This window comes from Cygnus olor, chromosome 1 (assembly GCF_009769625.2).
Source record: "Cygnus olor isolate bCygOlo1 chromosome 1, bCygOlo1.pri.v2, whole genome shotgun sequence".
In the NCBI taxonomy this organism is placed as follows: domain Eukaryota; kingdom Metazoa; phylum Chordata; class Aves; order Anseriformes; family Anatidae; genus Cygnus; species Cygnus olor.
The window spans coordinates 26,906,275-26,924,473 of record NC_049169.1 but is presented as its reverse complement, the minus strand read 5'-3'; the positions used below and the strand labels follow the sequence as shown (position 1 = coordinate 26,924,473).

The following is an 18,199-nucleotide window of genomic DNA, read 5'->3' as shown; positions in this document are numbered from 1 at the left end:
CAGTGAGAGGGAAGGAAAAGAATTTGTGTGCTTTCTCATGGAGCTCTTCAAAAACTCTTGGCTGCTCTAGTCCTATAACAAGTCAATGGCTGGGGAGAGCAATGCTCCAGCTCCGTTGCTTTCCTCACCTTTATTTGCTTTGTCCTAGCACCATTGCTGCTTTCTGCTGGTCCTCTCTTCTCTTCCCAGCCTTCCTGGTACAGAGCAAAGGCAAACAAATGCTGTACACCAAAGAAGAGTTAGACTGATTCAGGTTTGAGAAGTGTCAGAGATATCTTTATGTGCACAATTACTTTAAAGGTCCTCTTCATCCATTATGGGATGCAGAAACCCTTATACTTTGATGATTCTCCCACCTCCTAATCCCGCCCCCCCCATCCTTGGCCTTTGCTAATCCTAATACTAATCTGCCTCTGTATTTTCCATGGCTGCTGATACAGTATTCCTGATGTCCGAGTAGGAGTTACACTAGAGACAGTACAGAAATACAGCTCCCTTGGTATAAAGTCCTCCATGGAAAAGTATGGGATTTACCTGCCAGAGTATGAGCTCCCCGAGGAGCACAAAGCAATGTTGAATTCAAGTGTCATCCATTAGCCTTGTAACTTCAGCTGTCCACTGTGTTTTTCCCTCAACCCATGTCCCCCTTCCTTGGTCCATCACCTTCCTGCCCTCTGATCTTTTAACACTGAAAGGGGATTGGCTGTCATAACACCAGGATCTGATATTTAGACAGCTGGGTCTGAACTAGCCACTTCATTACAGCCAATAATCTTATCCTAAAACAGACATCTTAACTAGGTCAGATGAAACTCACCCTTGGAGTGCTTATTTCTCCCCGTTGATGTAATGGAAGCCCAGGGTCAACAGCTCAGACTCACATGTTTACAAGTTAAGCACTGAAAATACTCTCCAGATAATCCCATTTTAAAAGCTCTCATATTCACAGACTTTATATCTGGCCCCAGTTTTTCCTGGTCCATTCATACCCGTTCCAACCTCAGGAATTTCCCTGTTGCTTTTCCTTCACTCCCTTCTGCACTCCATCCTCGCTGAATTGAGTTCATTGTGCTCCAGCTGTGCTCTCTCTTCTTCAGCTCGTTCATGGAGCCACTTCCATTCTCCCTGGAGTTTCTCCCCATCAGTTGCTGAGCAGGAAAACCTGCAAAATTGTTAATGGAATCATGCCCTACAACATCACAGAGGATTGCTTCTGGATATTCCCTACTACCACCTATTGCAACACAGGCCATTGGCTCTTTAATTCCTCACTGAAACTGTAGAATATATCTTTTAGACAAACATTCAATCTCTACTTTAAAATTGGTAGTGCCAGGGCTGCTGTCCTGGTTAAATTGTCCCAATAAACAACTACTCTGACAAACGAAAACCTATGTTTATTTGTAGTCTGAATCTGCCCTGTTTTAACTTCTGGTCACGTAATACTCTCCTGTACTAAGACATCCTTCTGATCTCATAAAACTCACAAATACCCACACTTTTTTTGCTGATAAACTAACCAGATTGAATTGCTCACATTTTCCAGTCCCTGATTATTCTTTGAACCTTTTGCATTTTGTCAATGTTATTCTCAAAACCCTCTAACTGTACATGTAACTGTGCACATAACTGTATACAGCTAATTTATGTATCTTTGAAAAACAGGCTGTAAAACACACATGCCAACATTCTTCTTTCCAAAGCTCCGTCAAAGCACGTAGCTATGATATAATTTATTTAAAAACATTTAACACTGTAGCACAGACTGATGTTTAAGTTAGCAAGCTTTTCCACAGACACTGCAAACAATGCTAGAAAGAAAAAAAAAAAGAAGGAAAAGAAAGAAAGAAAGAAAGAAAGAAAAAGAAAGAAAGAAAGAAAGAAAGAAAGAAAGAAAGAAAGAAAGAAAGAAAGAAAGAAAGAAAGCTGCTAATTTTTCCTGAAAACTTTGGTGCTGTAATTTTAACTGCTAAAATTGATTGGTACTGGCAGATCATCAAGCACCACTAACTTTAAGAATACTTTTAGAATGCCATTTCACTTCACTGTGGTTCCTTATATTGCATCGTAATTAAATAAATTAGCATCGAGAGAAGATATTCTATAATATTTTTTATAAGCAGCCAATAATCTTCTGTGCTCAACAGTGCTCCGTTTCTACTCTTCAGCAGGAAATCAGGATTGTTGTCATCAGAGAACTTTAGATGTGCTTTTTGCAAGTCTGACACCTTTATCAAACAACACACTAGAGCAGCCAAAGGGCAGGTGAAGAATAAAAGTGGGCAAGTAGAGACAAGACTTTAAAAGCTAACACTGTAGCTTTTAACATACTAAAATAGCAAAGATATGTTAGGAGAAACCTACAGACACATACCCCATATGTGAAGATTACAGGCTTCAGAATCATTAGAGCATGAAATATTTTGGCACATCTGAAAATCTGTACATAATTTGGATTATATAAATATTTCTCCTTCCGAAAGATAGCTTGGGACCGTCTAGAACCAAAAGTAGATATTTTAGCATGCAGCACTTCATCCTTATCATCTTTTTGTTGCCTTCAGCTCTTTGCAGATGCTGCTGCCACTATTGCCTGCTGAGTCTGCCTTCAAAGACCTGCAGCCTCCTTATCTCCACTGAAGCAGAAGCAGCAGCTAACAAAGACATAACTATATATCCTTCCTTTGGTTACCTTCCTTTAAACGTTCAACAGCCGCTCTTTTTCACCCTACCTTTGCGCATTCCTATTCCTGAATATAATTCTGTATCACAGATACATAAGCCCACTCTGACTGAGTCTCTCTGCTTCTACACGCCTCAATTTATGGGATAACTAAGTCTTGTTGCAACCAGGGAAGAAAACTACTGACCTCTAAGCTAAGAAACAACATGGGTATCTAATTTCTAAAACATGGACACATGTCAAAAGAAAGGCAAATGCAAGACTGTGAATTTGAATTGCATAAGGCAAGATATACAGCTGACTATTCCTGGAGGGGCGGTGTGGAGAAAGAAGCCGAGAAAGCTCCCAAGAATAGAAGCAGAATAGGAAGTCACAGAAGAAGCGTGGATGAGATCTGAATGCAATGGTAATATCAGCCCCTAAAAACTGACCAAAAAAATCCACTCTAAAGATTATATCTGTCATCCAAATAATTATGACATGCATAGTCATTAGCATAGAATATGATGCAAATTAAATGAACCATAGTATAAATATTATGGTTGTGAAACAGAGTGTTTTGACATCTTGAAAACATCATAGAAAGAGGGAAGACCATGAACTTCCTGAGCAAAGAAACCAAAGGACAGTAAATTCTCGGGTATCAACAGAAAAGGGAGAGCCACAGAAGGCGAAGGGCTACTGAGCCATTCACTACAATGCCTGTTGTGGCCTAAAAGGCTGTGTTGTCTAAGAAGGAAGCTCAGCCTAAAGTTTGCTCTAAAGTTGCTCTTGGTAACAGCTTTCTTCCTGTCGTAGCTTTCTTCCCTTCACTGTTGTAAAGATTTAATATTTGCCTTTTCTAGACAAAACATTTTGCTTTTGCTGTTAAGGTTCTGTAAGGTACAGAGAGTGAATTGGGAAGTCTGCAAACACCAAACACCCCTCAAAATACAGACAGAAACTGGCAGGCAGTTCCCAGGCCCTGATATCTGATATGTATTTGGCAACTTCAGGGATCGGAGTAAGCCTCCCACCACCCCACGGGAATGTGAGGATTTATATCAAGAGGCATCAGGATGAAGGGAGCTGCTTCCCATGGAAGGGGGCAGGCAGCAGTGACACAGCCCTCAACCCCGCCCTGGTCCGCTCCTGGCAGCGCCAGGGAGCAGGCCTCGGAGCGAGGCCGAGTCCACCTTGACCAGGAAACATTCTCCAGATTAAACAGGTAGGCACTGAGCACACTTCTTCAGGATATTGCTCTAGCACAGAAACTGTCTCAAGCCATTTTGATGGCCTGACAGAGACCCCGCAGGAAGGATTGCCGTGCTCTTCCTCCCAGTTCCAAGCAAGGGCCGGGGGCCCTACCGAGTCAGCACCAAATGAAATGACAGAAGCAGTACAGCAAATTAGCAAGGTACTTGATTGGTAGCTCTGTCATATCTGATTAGATGAAGTAGAACTCAACACCTGCTTTTAATTTTCTATTATTTATTTTAGATTAATTCGTCTTTCTCTTTTGCATTAGTGAAATACACTGCTCATCAGACAGGCTGGTAGCCCACAGTGAGCTTCATGTAGTGGACCAAACATTTCCTAAAACATGGGGTAGCTAGTTAGCACTAGGATGTTTACTGGTCCGTATGTAACTGTGCAAATTAACCCTTGATCAATGTGTAGAGACACTGGCACAGCAGAAAGCTAATGTTCATGAACTTCAGTAGCATAAGAAGAGCTACTGGTGGAATTGGCTTTGCTGAATTTCAAAACAGTAGGTAAAGATGTATGACTTCAGATAAGATGCAGATAAATTGCAAACTAACGCAGGTATCACTGCTTTATACTGCAGTCACTCATTGAGGAGACATTTCCTAAACCACTTCTTAATCTTGGCATCCTTAAGCCTACCATCCTGACATTTGTTCTGCATCTTCAGATTTATTTTAGTTCTCCTTTAAATTCCCTCTGAAATGTCCATATTCTTCCTGAAAAGACACACAACCATTCCAAAACACTGAGTCATAAGGCAAGAGCAGTACTTATTTCCACTTTATTCTGATTATTCATTTCCCATTAAGTCCTAAGGTCACAGTAAAACACCTGCTAGGGTTGTATGCAGAAGGCTCCCACTAACATCTATGATGACTACATAGTCCTTCTCTGAATCATTCATCTCATCATGGCAAATTTCAGCAATTTCAATAAAACCTTGTGTAAACATGGTAAAACCAGCAGCTAGATATAGCATCTAATGAGAAAATTGTTCATGTTTATCTGCCAAGATCTACTTTCCTCTTTTACATTTTAAATAAAGCAATTTCCTTGGCAATATCCAAGTAGTTGGCCAAATCCCAAGGTTTGTTAAAAATCATCACAGACTTTCCTCAGCTGGTTAATCTTAAGACTCCTGGGTGGAAATTACAAATTCCAGTTGCGTGAAGCTGAAATGTTGTGCAATGCTTTCCCTGCTACAGACCATTAACTTTAATTATTGACTCCAAATAACACACATGAGATTCTCCCAAACAAAACTACCTTGAGATATACCTTTCCTGCTCTACACTTCACTGCTTTGCCGCTAGCAATGGCCTAATCAAATACAAGGTTTGTTTGTCCTTTATTTTGTTCCTGACATGAATAAAATGTTGTCCAGTATCTTTGTTGTCGATGGCTACAGGTATTTTTAAATCTCTCTTCCAATTTCCCAAATCAGCCAAGTTGTCCAACCTTGTACATTCATCATATTGACTTTTTCATTTTCATTCTTTGTTTATATACTGATTTTCAGTGGCATGTAATTTCCAGTATCCATTTGACCTGCAACAACTTCTTGTCCAGTATCACCTTCTTTCATTCTATGCCAACAGTCCTGTTAGGACATCTAGAATGATGACCTATCAAATTCTACACATATTGGAATATTTTGCTATAACCACATATGGCAGCATAAATCATTGTGTATGGCTTCTCATGCAAGAACGACAGACGTGGATGAACCTGAGAGTGTAACAAGATCCTTTGGCTAGAAGCTGACTACATTCATACCACTAATCGTGATCGACTTATATTATCTTGACATCTGTGGAATTTTTCCAGTCAATGATCAGCTTTTACTTGTCCATCATAAACTTGGGTGAAATACACTGTGGTTGACATTAGGAAACCCATTTAAAGATTTTATCAAAGAGTTATCAGCTGGATGTATAATCCTTCCACCGTACCTCCTTCATTTTGAAGTAATTTAGAAGCTTTACTCTTCCCATACATTAGGAATAGACCTTAAGAAGTTCACCTTATTCTCTTAACAAGATTGAGTGGTCCTGGTAGATCATTTTTCATTTAATGAGTAACAACTTTATATTATAAATATCATCTTATTCGTCCAAACTCCAAACTTTGTAACAGCTAATGCTCACTCTGGCATAACATACTCACCCTTTACCTTTTCAGTTCTGAGGACAGGTCTTAAACCATCAATTCCACATCCTAGTCACAAGACTAACTGACTAACGTAGCAGTAGTAATCATGTCATTTTTCTCAAGCTCCAAATTGTCTTACTCATTTTGGTTTTTCTACCATAACTACAACAGTAAAACTGGAAGATGTACCCCTTACAAATAATGTAATGCTTGGATTTAATCTCGTAGTGCTTCAGGGTTGCATTTTTTAGAATGTGGTATGAGGACATTCAGTTATTACTTCACAGTGCTCTTGCTGTCAGGGCATGGAAATTACCCTGATACATCCACCCAGGAAATTGGCATCCCTATTAATAAGATGGAGCCTATAGACACCCAAATGTTATTCATTCTTTATCTCAGTGTTCCACAAAACCCAAACACCGGTACTTGGCTAAAACCATCACTTTCTAATTTAATTGAGGAACAGAAAGGATATCTCAATAAGATCATCTGACTCTCCTTGGCCTTTGGGTTCCTTTTTCAGCCTCTACAGTTTTCAGGTTCTACAAATGGAGTCTGTCACTCTTCCCTGTTGCTAGAATGGATTGTGCATCGTTAAAGCATCTTCTCCTGCTGTTTTTCCCAGTCTGACTTTGCTCCTGGAAGAAAACAATCCTCCTACTTGCTACCTGACCTTGAAGTAACAGTTTGGCATCTCTGTTAGAAGGAAATCACTGAGGAGGACTACATCTGAGCTGCGTCTAACAGAGGTGTGGTACCAGTTGCACATAATCCTTGTTCTTTCACCATTCTCCTAGCATCTGTTCTCGTTCAGCTGTCAGATGAAGACAGAATTTCACTGGCTCAACCATTCGGAGCTTGGTAATGTTATCTTCCTCTGTTACAGTTTTCCTCTCAACTTCTACCATGTCTTCTTCCAAGTAGTTCCTAAAAGCAGTTATCTAAAATGCCCCTCCTGTGCCTGCAATTCTATGCAGCGGAAGACTCAGGTTTTCTTACTCTTAAGAAATTCCCATCTAATTATTTCCTGTTCCCTTTGGTTGACTGCATACCTTTTCTACATAGTCTTCTGCAGTACCAAACCTTTCACAACATCCATTTTGTCTTCGCTACTGGCATTAAACTGAACTTTCTGAGCTCTCTTCCATCAATTTCATGGCTTTCCAAAAATTATTCTGAAATTCTGCCACCTACCTGAATTTGTAGCTCCGCCGCCCCAGCTGCAACACACACGGCCTGCAGCGGGCATGTCACCCAGGGGATCATCAGAATCATTAAGGTTGGAAAAGACCTCCAAGGGACATCTGGTCCAGCTGTCCCCCTGCTGAGCCCATTCCATTGTTGCTGTCAGCCCCTCCCAATTCGCAGTGCCCTTTTTTTCACAGATCACAGGTATGGCTGAGGTTGAAAGGGACCTGTGGAGATCATCTAGTCCAACCCCCCTGCTGAGCAGGACCACCTAGAGCACATTGCGCAGGATGGCATCCGGGTGGGTTTTGATATCTCCAGAGGAGGACTCCACATCCTCTCTGGGCAACCTGTTCCAGTGCTCTGTCACCTCACAGTAAAGCGCCCCTCACATTCAGCCAGACCCCTGTGCTTCAGTTTGTGCCCGTTGCCTCTCAATGGGCACAACTGAAAGGAGACCGCTCCATCCTGTTGACACACCCTACCCTCAGATACTTGTAAACACTGATGAGGTCTCCCTCGGTCTCCTCTTTCCCAGGCTAACCAGCCCGGCTCCTCAGCCCATCCTCCTACGACAGACAGGTGCTCCCCTCCCTCATCACCCCGCAGCCCCGATGAATCATTTTTAAATGACTCCTCCGCCCAAGACAAGACGTGAGCCGGCCACTTGCACCCCACAAGCCCGCCTCAGCCCGACCGCCCCCTCCCCACAGCCAAACAGCGGCTCCCGAACCCCCGTGGGCAAAGAGGCAGCGGGCGCGGCCCACCCCCCCGCCCCCCCGTGGAGGCGTGTGGCACCACACCGGCCCCGCCGCCCTCCCTCAGCGGCCCCCGCCCGCCGACCGGCCATGATCCCGCCGCCGCCCCCCCGCCGCGCGCATGCGCAGGCAGCGTGGGGGCGCTGCGGAGGCGGACGGGAAGATGGCGGCCCTGGAGGAGCAGCTCTCCGATGAGGAGAAGGTACGGGCGGGCGGGGTGCCGCGCCCTGACGGGGCGCCCTCTCGCCCCCACACGACCCCTCGAGCCGAGCTGTCTCGGCTTGAAGGGGCCGCCGGCGTTTGCAGGGGCCGCCGGCTGGGTGTTTTCCCCGCGGCCCTCCCCCCTTCCCTTCCCCCTGTCGGTGCCTGGGTAGCGGGGAAGCGAGAGGGCGAGACGGGGCGAGGCGCTGCCGGCCCCTTCCCCCGGCCCCAGGTCCCCTCCCGGGCTGGCCGCCGGCTCTGCCCGCCGCAACGGAGGGGCCCTGCGCCTCCCCCCGGGCTCCGGGAGGCGTGGGAGGAGGAGGAAGGGTGTGGGGAGGAGGAGGAGGAGGGTGGGGGAGGGCGGGAGGAGGAGGCTCCCTCGCTTCCTACACAGCCGCCGGCGGGTCCGAGGTCAAGGAGCGGAGCGGCTGTGTCACGGAGGCGTCTGCGGTCCGTGTGTGCACGGTGGAGAACTTACGGAGGGTCGAAAGTGATTTTTACGGCAAGCCTCTCAGGGAGCAGGGTGTCTTGGAGACCTCAGTTATCGGCGCTCCTTGGCTTCCTCTCCTGGAGGCAGCTTCGTGGCAGCTGCCTGCTTCACAGCTGTGGTGGCTTGCGTGCGCTGCCCCTGTCTTCGTATAACACACAGTTTTATTCATTTCTGATCAAAAAATGTGTGCTTTCCTGGCAGCAGAAGCTCTGAGATGACTGAAAGGTTGTGGACACCAAAAAATGATGTTTCAAGCTTCTCTGAACTTAGAGGAATGTCCAAAATGTCTTAAGTGGTTATGAAAAGGCAGATTTTTTGCATGTTTGGGATTAACAGGGCCACGTTTCAGAACTAGAGAGCCGCTGATAGGCCAAAATGCATAACATGAGGTCCCTCCATTTCTTTCCAGCCAGAGGCTTTAGTCCTCTACATGGTTCACATTCACATACATGATGGTCCATGGTTCTTTGTATCCTTTCTAGAACATGCAAGTAACTCTAATCCCGTATGTTGCTGTTAGGGAATATGCTTAAAAACACTCCAACTACAAGTTATTTTGGCATCACAGAATGACTCATGCAGGGCCACCCAGAGCAGGTTGCCCAGGGCCACGTCCAGGTGGCTTTTGGAGATCACCAAGGAGGACTCCATGACCTCTCTGGGTACCCTGTGCCAGTGCTCAGTCACCTGCACAGCTAATAAAAAAAAAATAAAAATGTTTCCTGATGTTCAGAGGGAACCTCCTGTGTTCTGGTTTGTGCCCATTGCCTCTTGTCCTGACAAATAATGTAAATTACGGTGACGCTTTCATCTTGCCTCTCCGTGAGCTGAGAAGCACTGCCTGTGCTTAATAGTGTACCTGCATGACTGATGGAGTTAAGTCCTGAACTTTCTTCTGTCTGTTAATTGCAGTTTTTCTTTCCTCTCAGAATGGGTGCAGACCTTCTAGAGATTCCTCTTGCCTTGGTATAAACAAACAGAATCAGTGCTTTGCCATAGTAAATTTAAATTGATTCTTTTATCCACTTCAGTCTCATATAAAATTGATTGTCCTACATGATTGGAATTTTCCAAGCCTGGCAAGAGATTTTATTGGCTAATGAAACAAAGATGGCTAATGCTGCAAGCTCATGGAAAAGCAAGCAAGTATCCCTGGAGACCTTATGATACCTCAAGATTTTACTTTTCCACAAAAGAGGTACACGGATTAGCTTTCTTGAACGTGAACCTCTCAGGTGGTATATCAAGGTGTGATGTATTTATCCATTCTGAAACGAGCATTCTCTGTATTGGGCAGCTCCCACCCAGTGCTTGGAAAGACTGGGGTCCCCAAAATGGCATGGGCTTGTTTAAGGGTTTTATTACATCATTTAAGTTATGTCGGATAGCCTTTTAACAATGTGCTTGAAAGCATAGATACATTTCAGTTATGCTATCATTTTACAATAAAAATGTTTACTGCTTAAAAGCTATAATCGTTTTCTGATGGTATTAAACTAAGACTGTGCACTCTAAGTGGATTAAGTAGAAGACTTCCTCGGTTTAGACTAAAGCATTTTTTGGTTAAATTACTGTGATTTTAAGTGGACAGATTTGCCCTCGATTGAGTCACTAAATGAATACTCTATAAGGAATGAAATTTGAAAGTGCAAATTCTTAATGCATATGGAGATCTTGAATTGAATTTCTTCAGTTTGGTTAATTTCTGGTCTCTCAATTGTCACTTGATATGAATAATAAAACAATTTTTGAAGTTAACATTTATGAAATTAGTTAAATTTTATCTCAGACGTTGAGCAGCACTGAGCTAAAGAGATCCTCGTGCTGGATAGCGTTTGGAAAACACACCCTTCTCAGCCATCCAGCTGGGACTGTGATTACAAATACAGGAGGACAGGTAGACAAACATTAATGTTCACAGGGAATAAATCATATTGCCTCTCCATATATCTTTCTCCGTGATAAGAAATGGAGAGCTTCAAAGGCTGGTATAGATGGTGGTGGTGCAATCGGGTTGTAGGTAACTTTGACAGATACATAGCTACAACACTGGTCAGAACTACTGAAATTCGAGGAGGGAAGAAGGTGAACAAATATAGACTCTTCTGTGCTGGTCTCCTAATAGTGCTATAAAAGCAAAATAAGTGATAAGTGATCTGGTGATACCACGGGTTCGGAAACTCAGTTCCTGTCCTGCTTTGTGCGTAGTCAGGAATTCCAGTGCTGCGAAGGCAGTAAGTAATTCCTGTGGCAGCAGCACCAACTTGCTGGTGTCACCTAGCAGCCAGTTCAACACGGCTGTAACATAACTCAGGTTTAAAACTTGCTGTGCTTGGTGTAAGGGAGAATACAGAAAGGGCACGAATTGGGATAGTGGAATAAGCTGGCAGTAGTGCGTGGTTCAGGTAAAGGAGCTCTAAAAGCAGGGAAAGAGAAGAGCCACTTTCCAGAAAGAATGTTATTTCAGCGTGCGAGATTGTGCAACTGGTTTCGATCACAGCTCTGTTCCTTAGGTTCTCATTTTAGCACAAGATTTTGAAACCTTGCATATCTTTCAAAGTGATGATACCGTGTGGGTGATTTGTAAAAAGCGCTAAAAAATAAATACATCTGAGAGCTAGCTGTAGTCGATGCGGTGTGTAAGACTGTGCAAAGCCCAAGGTGCGAAGCTGGGCTCTTGCCAGCGAAGGTTACCGCTCCTGGGATTTTCCAGCCCTAAAGAGAGCTGTGGTGAGACACGGGGTTTTATGGCCGTCCTGTTCGCTTTGGTTGCTGAAAGTTAGGAAGCTTTCAGACAAGTGGAAAAAAAAGTTTTTTGTGTTTCAGTCTATAAATAATTAGATGTGAGAGGTGGAAATCCTGAACTCTTAAGTGAGGTAGCAATTGGAAATCATCACTTCCCTTCCCTTCCTATCCATACTGCATCCTCTCTTAATAAGTCTTGAATGCAAAACCTATTTATTTATTCAGCATATTTGAACGAGTTTGGCTAAAAGTTTAATAACCATTCTTTGCAGTTTAATTGTGTTCCAATTTCTGTACAAATTGCTTTTCTGCCTGTGGCGATGTCAAACTAATAAGCATATATACAAATGTTTCTTCATGACTGTATTAGTGTGCGTATAAAAGCTACAATTTATCTCCATGAATGTAAGCAATGATTAATGGAAGATACTGCTTTTCCTGTAAAAGATGCATTTACTAATGTAAATACTCATTAACAAATAGCAGCACATGAAAAACAAGACTGTTAAAATCGTAATGAAATCTAGTACTCTATAGTCAGTGCCTCTCGGTGACTCGCCAGGACGTGTTTACTGTAGGTGCTTTATCTTTTTTTCCTTTTGCAATGTGAATCCTGTTCCCTACAAAGCACAGGAGTTAAATAGCTGTGTTGGTGCGGAGATGGTCAGAAAACAGGGGTGTCTGCAGTGAGGAAAGGAGAGTATTGGTAGGAAATTTTCGCACATCAGGGTTTTAGTGCAAAAATTGCTCATGTTCCTTAAAATGCTAAGCATAACTATGTGCGTTGTCAAACGTGATACCAGAAGGGAGCCACACCTCTTTCAACACGCCTATGTCTCTGTGTTTCTGCTTGGTTAGGAAGGCTTACGGAGTAAGGTGGAGTTTTAACGAAAGCCAGCTCACTGTGAGCAGAACAAAACCTCTCTTCTGACACGGAAGGGTCCCGTTTGTGAAAAATGAGCTGGCTTGGCTGCCTCATGCTTCCTGGTGCGTTGGGTAACTTTGCAGTTTCTTAAACTAGCTGTGAAAACCTACCGAGCTAACTACACCAGCAAAACTCTGCAGTGTAGTTTTGTCGCATCGGTTAAGGAAAACTTTGTTTACTCAGTGCTTTGAGGTGAGAAGTCTTTGCCTGTAAAATGCGTCGTCGTGTGTGTGGCTTAGTCCTCAAAAGTTAATACGTTGGCAGCAGAGCTCACTTTGCAAAAACAAACCCACCAGTGAGGGAGGTTCTGCTTCAGGTGTTTCCTTCATGCAAAAATGCACCTTTTTTCCAAAACCACCTCAGAAGCATCACTGGTACTTTTAAAAATAAAAGAATTATTAGTTCTTACGTGTATTAAATCAGTATGTGCTCTGAATCGTTCGTTTCAAAAGGACATTAATATTAGGAGCAGAATGTTTTGGAGTAGATGCAGGATTTTAAAAGTCTTTCCTGGGTATAGTCACACAGTAATCTATAAGTTTGAGACAATTCTTTAATAGGAATGAAGAAGTTGGGGGTGCTTCACAGACTGCCATGTAATTCTGAATACGGCAGTTCCCCAAAGATCAAGATTTCTCTGTACATAGCTAAGATATCATAACGTGTTGACGTGAGTTTGGAAATAGTTTTTAGAAGTGCGTCGATACACTTAACATTGAAGGACAGAACTGGAACTTTAATCACTTTGTCTGTGGTGAAACTATGAAAATGTTCAACGTGGTCTGAAAAATTGATTACATACTGTATGTATAACTGCAATAATTTATTTGTAGAGTCATACGGGCTGGAAGAAACTTCTGGGGGTAACCCAAATGCTGCATCGTCAAAGCAGGGCTAACTTAGACCAGGTTGCTCAGGGACTTGCCCTTTGAGTTTGGGGCATCTCTGAGGATGGAGACTGCGCAGTCTGGGTAACCTCTTCCAGTGTTTGTCTGCACTCGTGGTCAAAAACTTTTCCTCATTTAATGGGAATTTCTCTTGCTGCAGTTTGTGCCCGATGCATCTTGTTTTTTCACTGCGCATCTCCACAGAGAGTCGTGATGCAAAACAAAGCTGTCTGCGTTTTGGACAAGTTGAAAGTCTGAAGGTTGACGATGCATACAAATTAAACCTGTAGTTCTGTATATGAGTGATTTCTAAAATTGCAGTTTATATTTTCTTTTGTCATGAGCAGTTTGGAGAAGTTAGATACTCCCTGAGTAGTACGGCTTTCACCACGTCGGGGCCTGTTTCGAATGCAGCGGCACCCAAGCGCCCCCAGAAGCCCAGCCCTTGCTGTCTTTGTGCTCACAGAACTCTTGCAGAAGTTTGCTACCCAGAAAACCTCACAGCTTAAGTAGGTAGATAAGATTAAAAAAAAATTGAACAAAAACTAAAGAAGAGTTATAGATCAAATTATTGGCCACTAGCAATATTTGAGATGGGAGAGAATGATTTGCCGTACAGCAGGTAAGGTTCTTTGCCCAACAGCAGTCATCAACCTACAGTTCTGCCGTGAAATGCCACCTTTGGTTGACTTTGATTTTGGCAATCAAGCAGGATAGGATAAAAATTCTAACCACATTATTTACCAAACCAATGTTTTTCTTGGAGAGCACTATATAAAACTGAGTTGCAGTTGCCCGGAGTGGGGTATGAAGAACTTTGAATTGCTTAAGAAGAAATGAAAGCAGAGTTTTTTCAGCACATGGAAACTTTCATGTTTTCACATGGAAAATTTCAGCACACTGTTTTTATTCTTGAGTGACCGGCTTCTGAAATACAAGGCATTTCAAATACTTTCTTCTTAATTTGACAGAAAGCATTAGAACTTTCGAACTGGTAGGTAACGTTGAGAGAGGATTTTCAGACACTGGAATTGGCAGGGGATGTGGTTTTGGATAAGGTGGCACCATTATCTATGACTTTAAGAGAGGCAATTTTCACAGAGAAAGCTCTGATCTTGTTCCTTTCCTCTCCCTGCTGCTCTTGAATCTGGGCTTGGTGTCCTTTGAATACGTAATGGTAAATAATGAACTTGGACTAGTGGGATCACTTTAAACATGTAGGTTTTGTGGTGGAAGAACAGTTTGTGAATGTGAACAAAGCACTTGTGAGGTTACAGTGGATGCCGCTCTGCGGCGGCTGCTGGGGAAGGGCTGGGTGCTGCACCTGAGGAGGGAGCATGTGTGCGCGGCTGACTACGGCTTGGTGCCATGCCTGGGCATGGCACTGCCAAGTTTGTGCTTTGGGAATACCTCGTTAGCTGTACCTTATACCTTCAACTTCTCAAACAAAAGGGAACGCCTTTGCTTTATGCTATATGTAAAATTGTGCTGCTTATTCAGTTCCCCAAGAATGACTCTTGCAAGGAAACCTTGAGATTTTTATGCGTATTATTTGATGTCTCTCTCATCCGTAAGAAAAGCGTGCAATTGCTTAGCTTCCAATGGCTTTACCGCTAAGAGCTAATCATAAATTTACTTCAGACTGCATTGGACCTTTGTCAAATCATATGAGATTTCTTTTTAACAAAAGGAGCGCTAGCTTCCCAAAGCAATGGAAATGAAAATAATTTCATTTATTACATTGGTTAGATATGTTGAGGTTTGACCCTATATTGAAATATGAAGTACCAAAGAATAACTTCTGAATACAGTCTGAAATAAGTTGCTGTAAAATACCGCTATAGTCTCCTGAGATGCAACTGTATTGCACACCTCCTTTTTTTTTGCTTGTTCTCAGAAAATGCTGTGGAAGCTATTAAAAGCCCGATAAATACACAAAAAGCTGGATTCTGTGTAAATTTTTAACCTTGGGTGTTCTTAATCTTTTCTACTGCTTTGGTATTTCCCTTGTTGCTCACAGTATGAACTTCCGCGTGCATATCTGGAAAAAGGGCTACATTGAAGGTAAATTGGAATAAAACCACTGCAGGAAGAATATTCTGTACTATAAATTTGTGACATAGTGCCGTCAGTAGTTTTGGAATCACTTTTGTATGTGTGTGGTTTTCTTATTTGTTTTCTAGCCAACTACTGATAAGCCACAGGCTTTCAGAGAAGTACAGATATAGGCAAAAACCAATATAATATCTTCAACTCTCTGTAGTATAATTATCAGTCATTTTTTTTTTCCTTTTCATAGCTTCTAGTAATTAATTGTGATAGCTGAAGTTCCAGGTTGACCTTGTTCATTTAATGTTTACAAACAAAATATGTTTCACTAAGTGGACCAGTTCTGTTCTTTCATGTTTCTGAATTAATATATAGGAAGTGCGTGGCATCAACGGGTGGCCAGTTAGATACAGGCAGGGGTAATAAAAGTACCCAAAATGATGTGAGATCTGTCTTCTGTAACTTATTTCTGGTTTGTCCTGTGTATTTTTTAAAGGAAGAGTTTATTCCAATCCAGTATACGATGTTTTCATCCACAGGAGTTGATTTGGATCGTTACAAGACCCTGTTCCTTTTCTCTTTATCATTACAGTTTACAGAATTTGTAGCTTGCTAAATGGGTTGAAGGGCAATGCATGTTCACAGATCTAATGCAGCTTCAGGCATTAACATGAAGGAAACGTCTGTGCAGTCACAGCCATAGGCCTGGAATGTGCCCCTCCTTTCCTGTGCCCCAGGACCACATTTTTGCAGTGGTTTCTTCCTTAGCTATCCCAGAAGCAGAAGCGAGCTGTATGCCACAGTGCATTTTTTGGTTGAGCTTGGTAGCAAGGCAGTTGCAGTGCTAATTCTTGTATTCATTCCCTCTGCCAGATTGACCATCATTGCTCTGTGGTTTTTTTTTTTTTTTTTTTTTTTTTTGAGATGCTACATGTATCAGAATGCTTCCGTGCTATTTGAAATCATACCCATGAGGACGGGTGAGGTTCCATGAGATGCTGAGGAGAAGGTTTGCTGCTGACACGGGGCAATCCCTTTCTCACTCGTATGTTCTTAGAGCTTTTCTGGGCCTCTGAAGTTCACCTCACTGCTCTGTTAGCAGCAAGAAGCAATAACTATCTGAAGTTCTCACGGTAAATGAAGTTGCTGTGTTCTTGGGCAAGGTAAATAGCCAAGCACTGGTTATATGAAGGTTTGTAGAAAGGGGGCATGGGGCGTTGAACAGCTTATGCCATTCATGGAACACCCCCAGTTCATTTTTATATTAGGAGATGTGTCATAATTCCTGGTGGAACATCCTGGAAAGTACCTAACCCAGGAACTTAACAAACTGAAGCCAGTAAGTACCAAGTATCTACCTCTCCAAAGGAAGCCAGTTTCTTTTTTTTTAAACAGTGATAGATTTGCAAACTCAGAACTCTTTTGATGTTTGCAATACTGACAGATCATTGAAGCACAGAATATCCTGAGTTGGAAGGGACCCCCAAGGATCATTGAGTCCAACTCCTGGCTCCACACAGGACCACCCAAAAATCAGACCCAGTGTCTGAGAGCACTGTCCAAACTCCTCTTGAACTCCAGCAGCTCGGTGCTGTGACCGCTGCCCTGGGCAGCCTGTCCCAGTGCCCGACCACCCTCTGGGTGCAGAACCTTTCCCTAACACCCAGCCTGACCCTCCCCTGTCCCAGCTCCATGCCGTTCCCTCGGGTCCTGTCGCTGCCCCCAGAGAGCAGAGCTCAGCGCCTGCCCCTCTGCTCCCCTCGTGAGGGAGCTGCAGGCCGCCATGAGGCCTCCCCTCAGCCTGCTCTGCTCTGGGCTGAACAAACCAAGGGGCCTCAGCTGCTCGTTGTACGTCTTGCCCTCTAGTCCCCTTCACCATTTTCACAGCCCTCCTGTGTGGGCACTCTAATAGTTTTATGTCTTTGTCATTGGCTCAGCTGTGGCCAGCAGCATTGCATCTTGTAAGTGAGGCAGCTGATGGAACCTTAAACTGTGTTTCCTGATACGCTACATTTGTCAGTACACAATGAATTTTGACTGGTAGAAGATGCCAGAGCAGTTTTGGCGTTCATTAGAGGGCAGAGCTGCATAATGAAATTGACTGGCTCAGCTGGACTCAAAGCGGTAGCCAGAATTGAACTCAGGCCTCAGTAACGCTAGGGAGGGCTCTCGCCCGGTGTCGCCCCCAGCGCTACCAGCAGGATCTCTGAAGGACTTGTGTGCTACTGGCAGTGTGAATTACAGTGTGAATTTTCAGAGAATTTAAACTTTTTCAAATGGTTCGAATAATCTTAACTGCATTAATATTTCTGAAATTATGGTCCAGTTGTAAGAAGCCCCTTTCTCTAACTGTCTGTAAACAGAGGTCAGTGGGTCAGGACTAAGCCGTTTGCTTGGCTGCCTGCAGAAAGGCTTCCTGAACCAGCAACTAGAGCAATGGCAGAAGGAATCACACCAAACGTCGGACTCTTTACTTCTCCTAGAGCAGGGCCACAGAGCTCCCTTCTACTAAGTGTGATCTCATCTACTTTTTCGCCAAACATAGCTTGACCTGTGAGTATGAGGTTTGTTTTGGCTTACAGGGAAGCAAGGGTTCTCTCAGGAGTGCGGAATATAAAATGCATCATGTATCATGCCTCAGCCCTTCTACCACGCTTTCGGTAATCGCTGGTATAGGTAACTGCTGGAGGAAGCTCTGTCGTTTCCTGTGATGAGCAACAAAGTTGTTGTGGCTGTGTAGAGTGGAAGTAGATCGTGAAAGCCTTCTCTTCCCACACCACGTTTTGTCTGTTTTTTAAGATCTGCGTGCAATTTGTAGGTTAAAGAGCTTTTAATGTGTACATCACTATTCCGTTTTATTGCTCTGGAGCA

The 18,199-nt window shown here is 43.4% G+C and overlaps 1 protein-coding gene and 1 long non-coding RNA gene across 2 annotated transcripts in view; one reads left to right on the top strand and one right to left on the bottom strand.

The window, feature by feature from the left end:
• Nucleotides 1-107: 107 nt before the first annotated feature.
• Nucleotides 108-14,140, bottom strand: LOC121066572. Its single transcript, XR_005817843.1, has 3 exons — nt 8,711-14,140; nt 990-1,162; nt 108-194 (listed from the first exon to the last, which is right to left on the bottom strand). It is a non-coding gene; the product is annotated as an uncharacterized LOC121066572 (long non-coding RNA).
• The window catches only part of CAPZA2 (capping actin protein of muscle Z-line subunit alpha 2), a 29,928-nt gene continuing 19,829 nt past the window's right edge, over nt 8,101-18,199 (top strand). Inside the window, exon 1 of the mRNA XM_040550240.1 lies at nt 8,101-8,233. Within this exon, the coding sequence (XP_040406174.1) occupies nt 8,153-8,233 (81 nt within the window). The 5' untranslated portion in view covers nt 8,101-8,152. The remainder of the gene's footprint in view (nt 8,234-18,199) is intronic.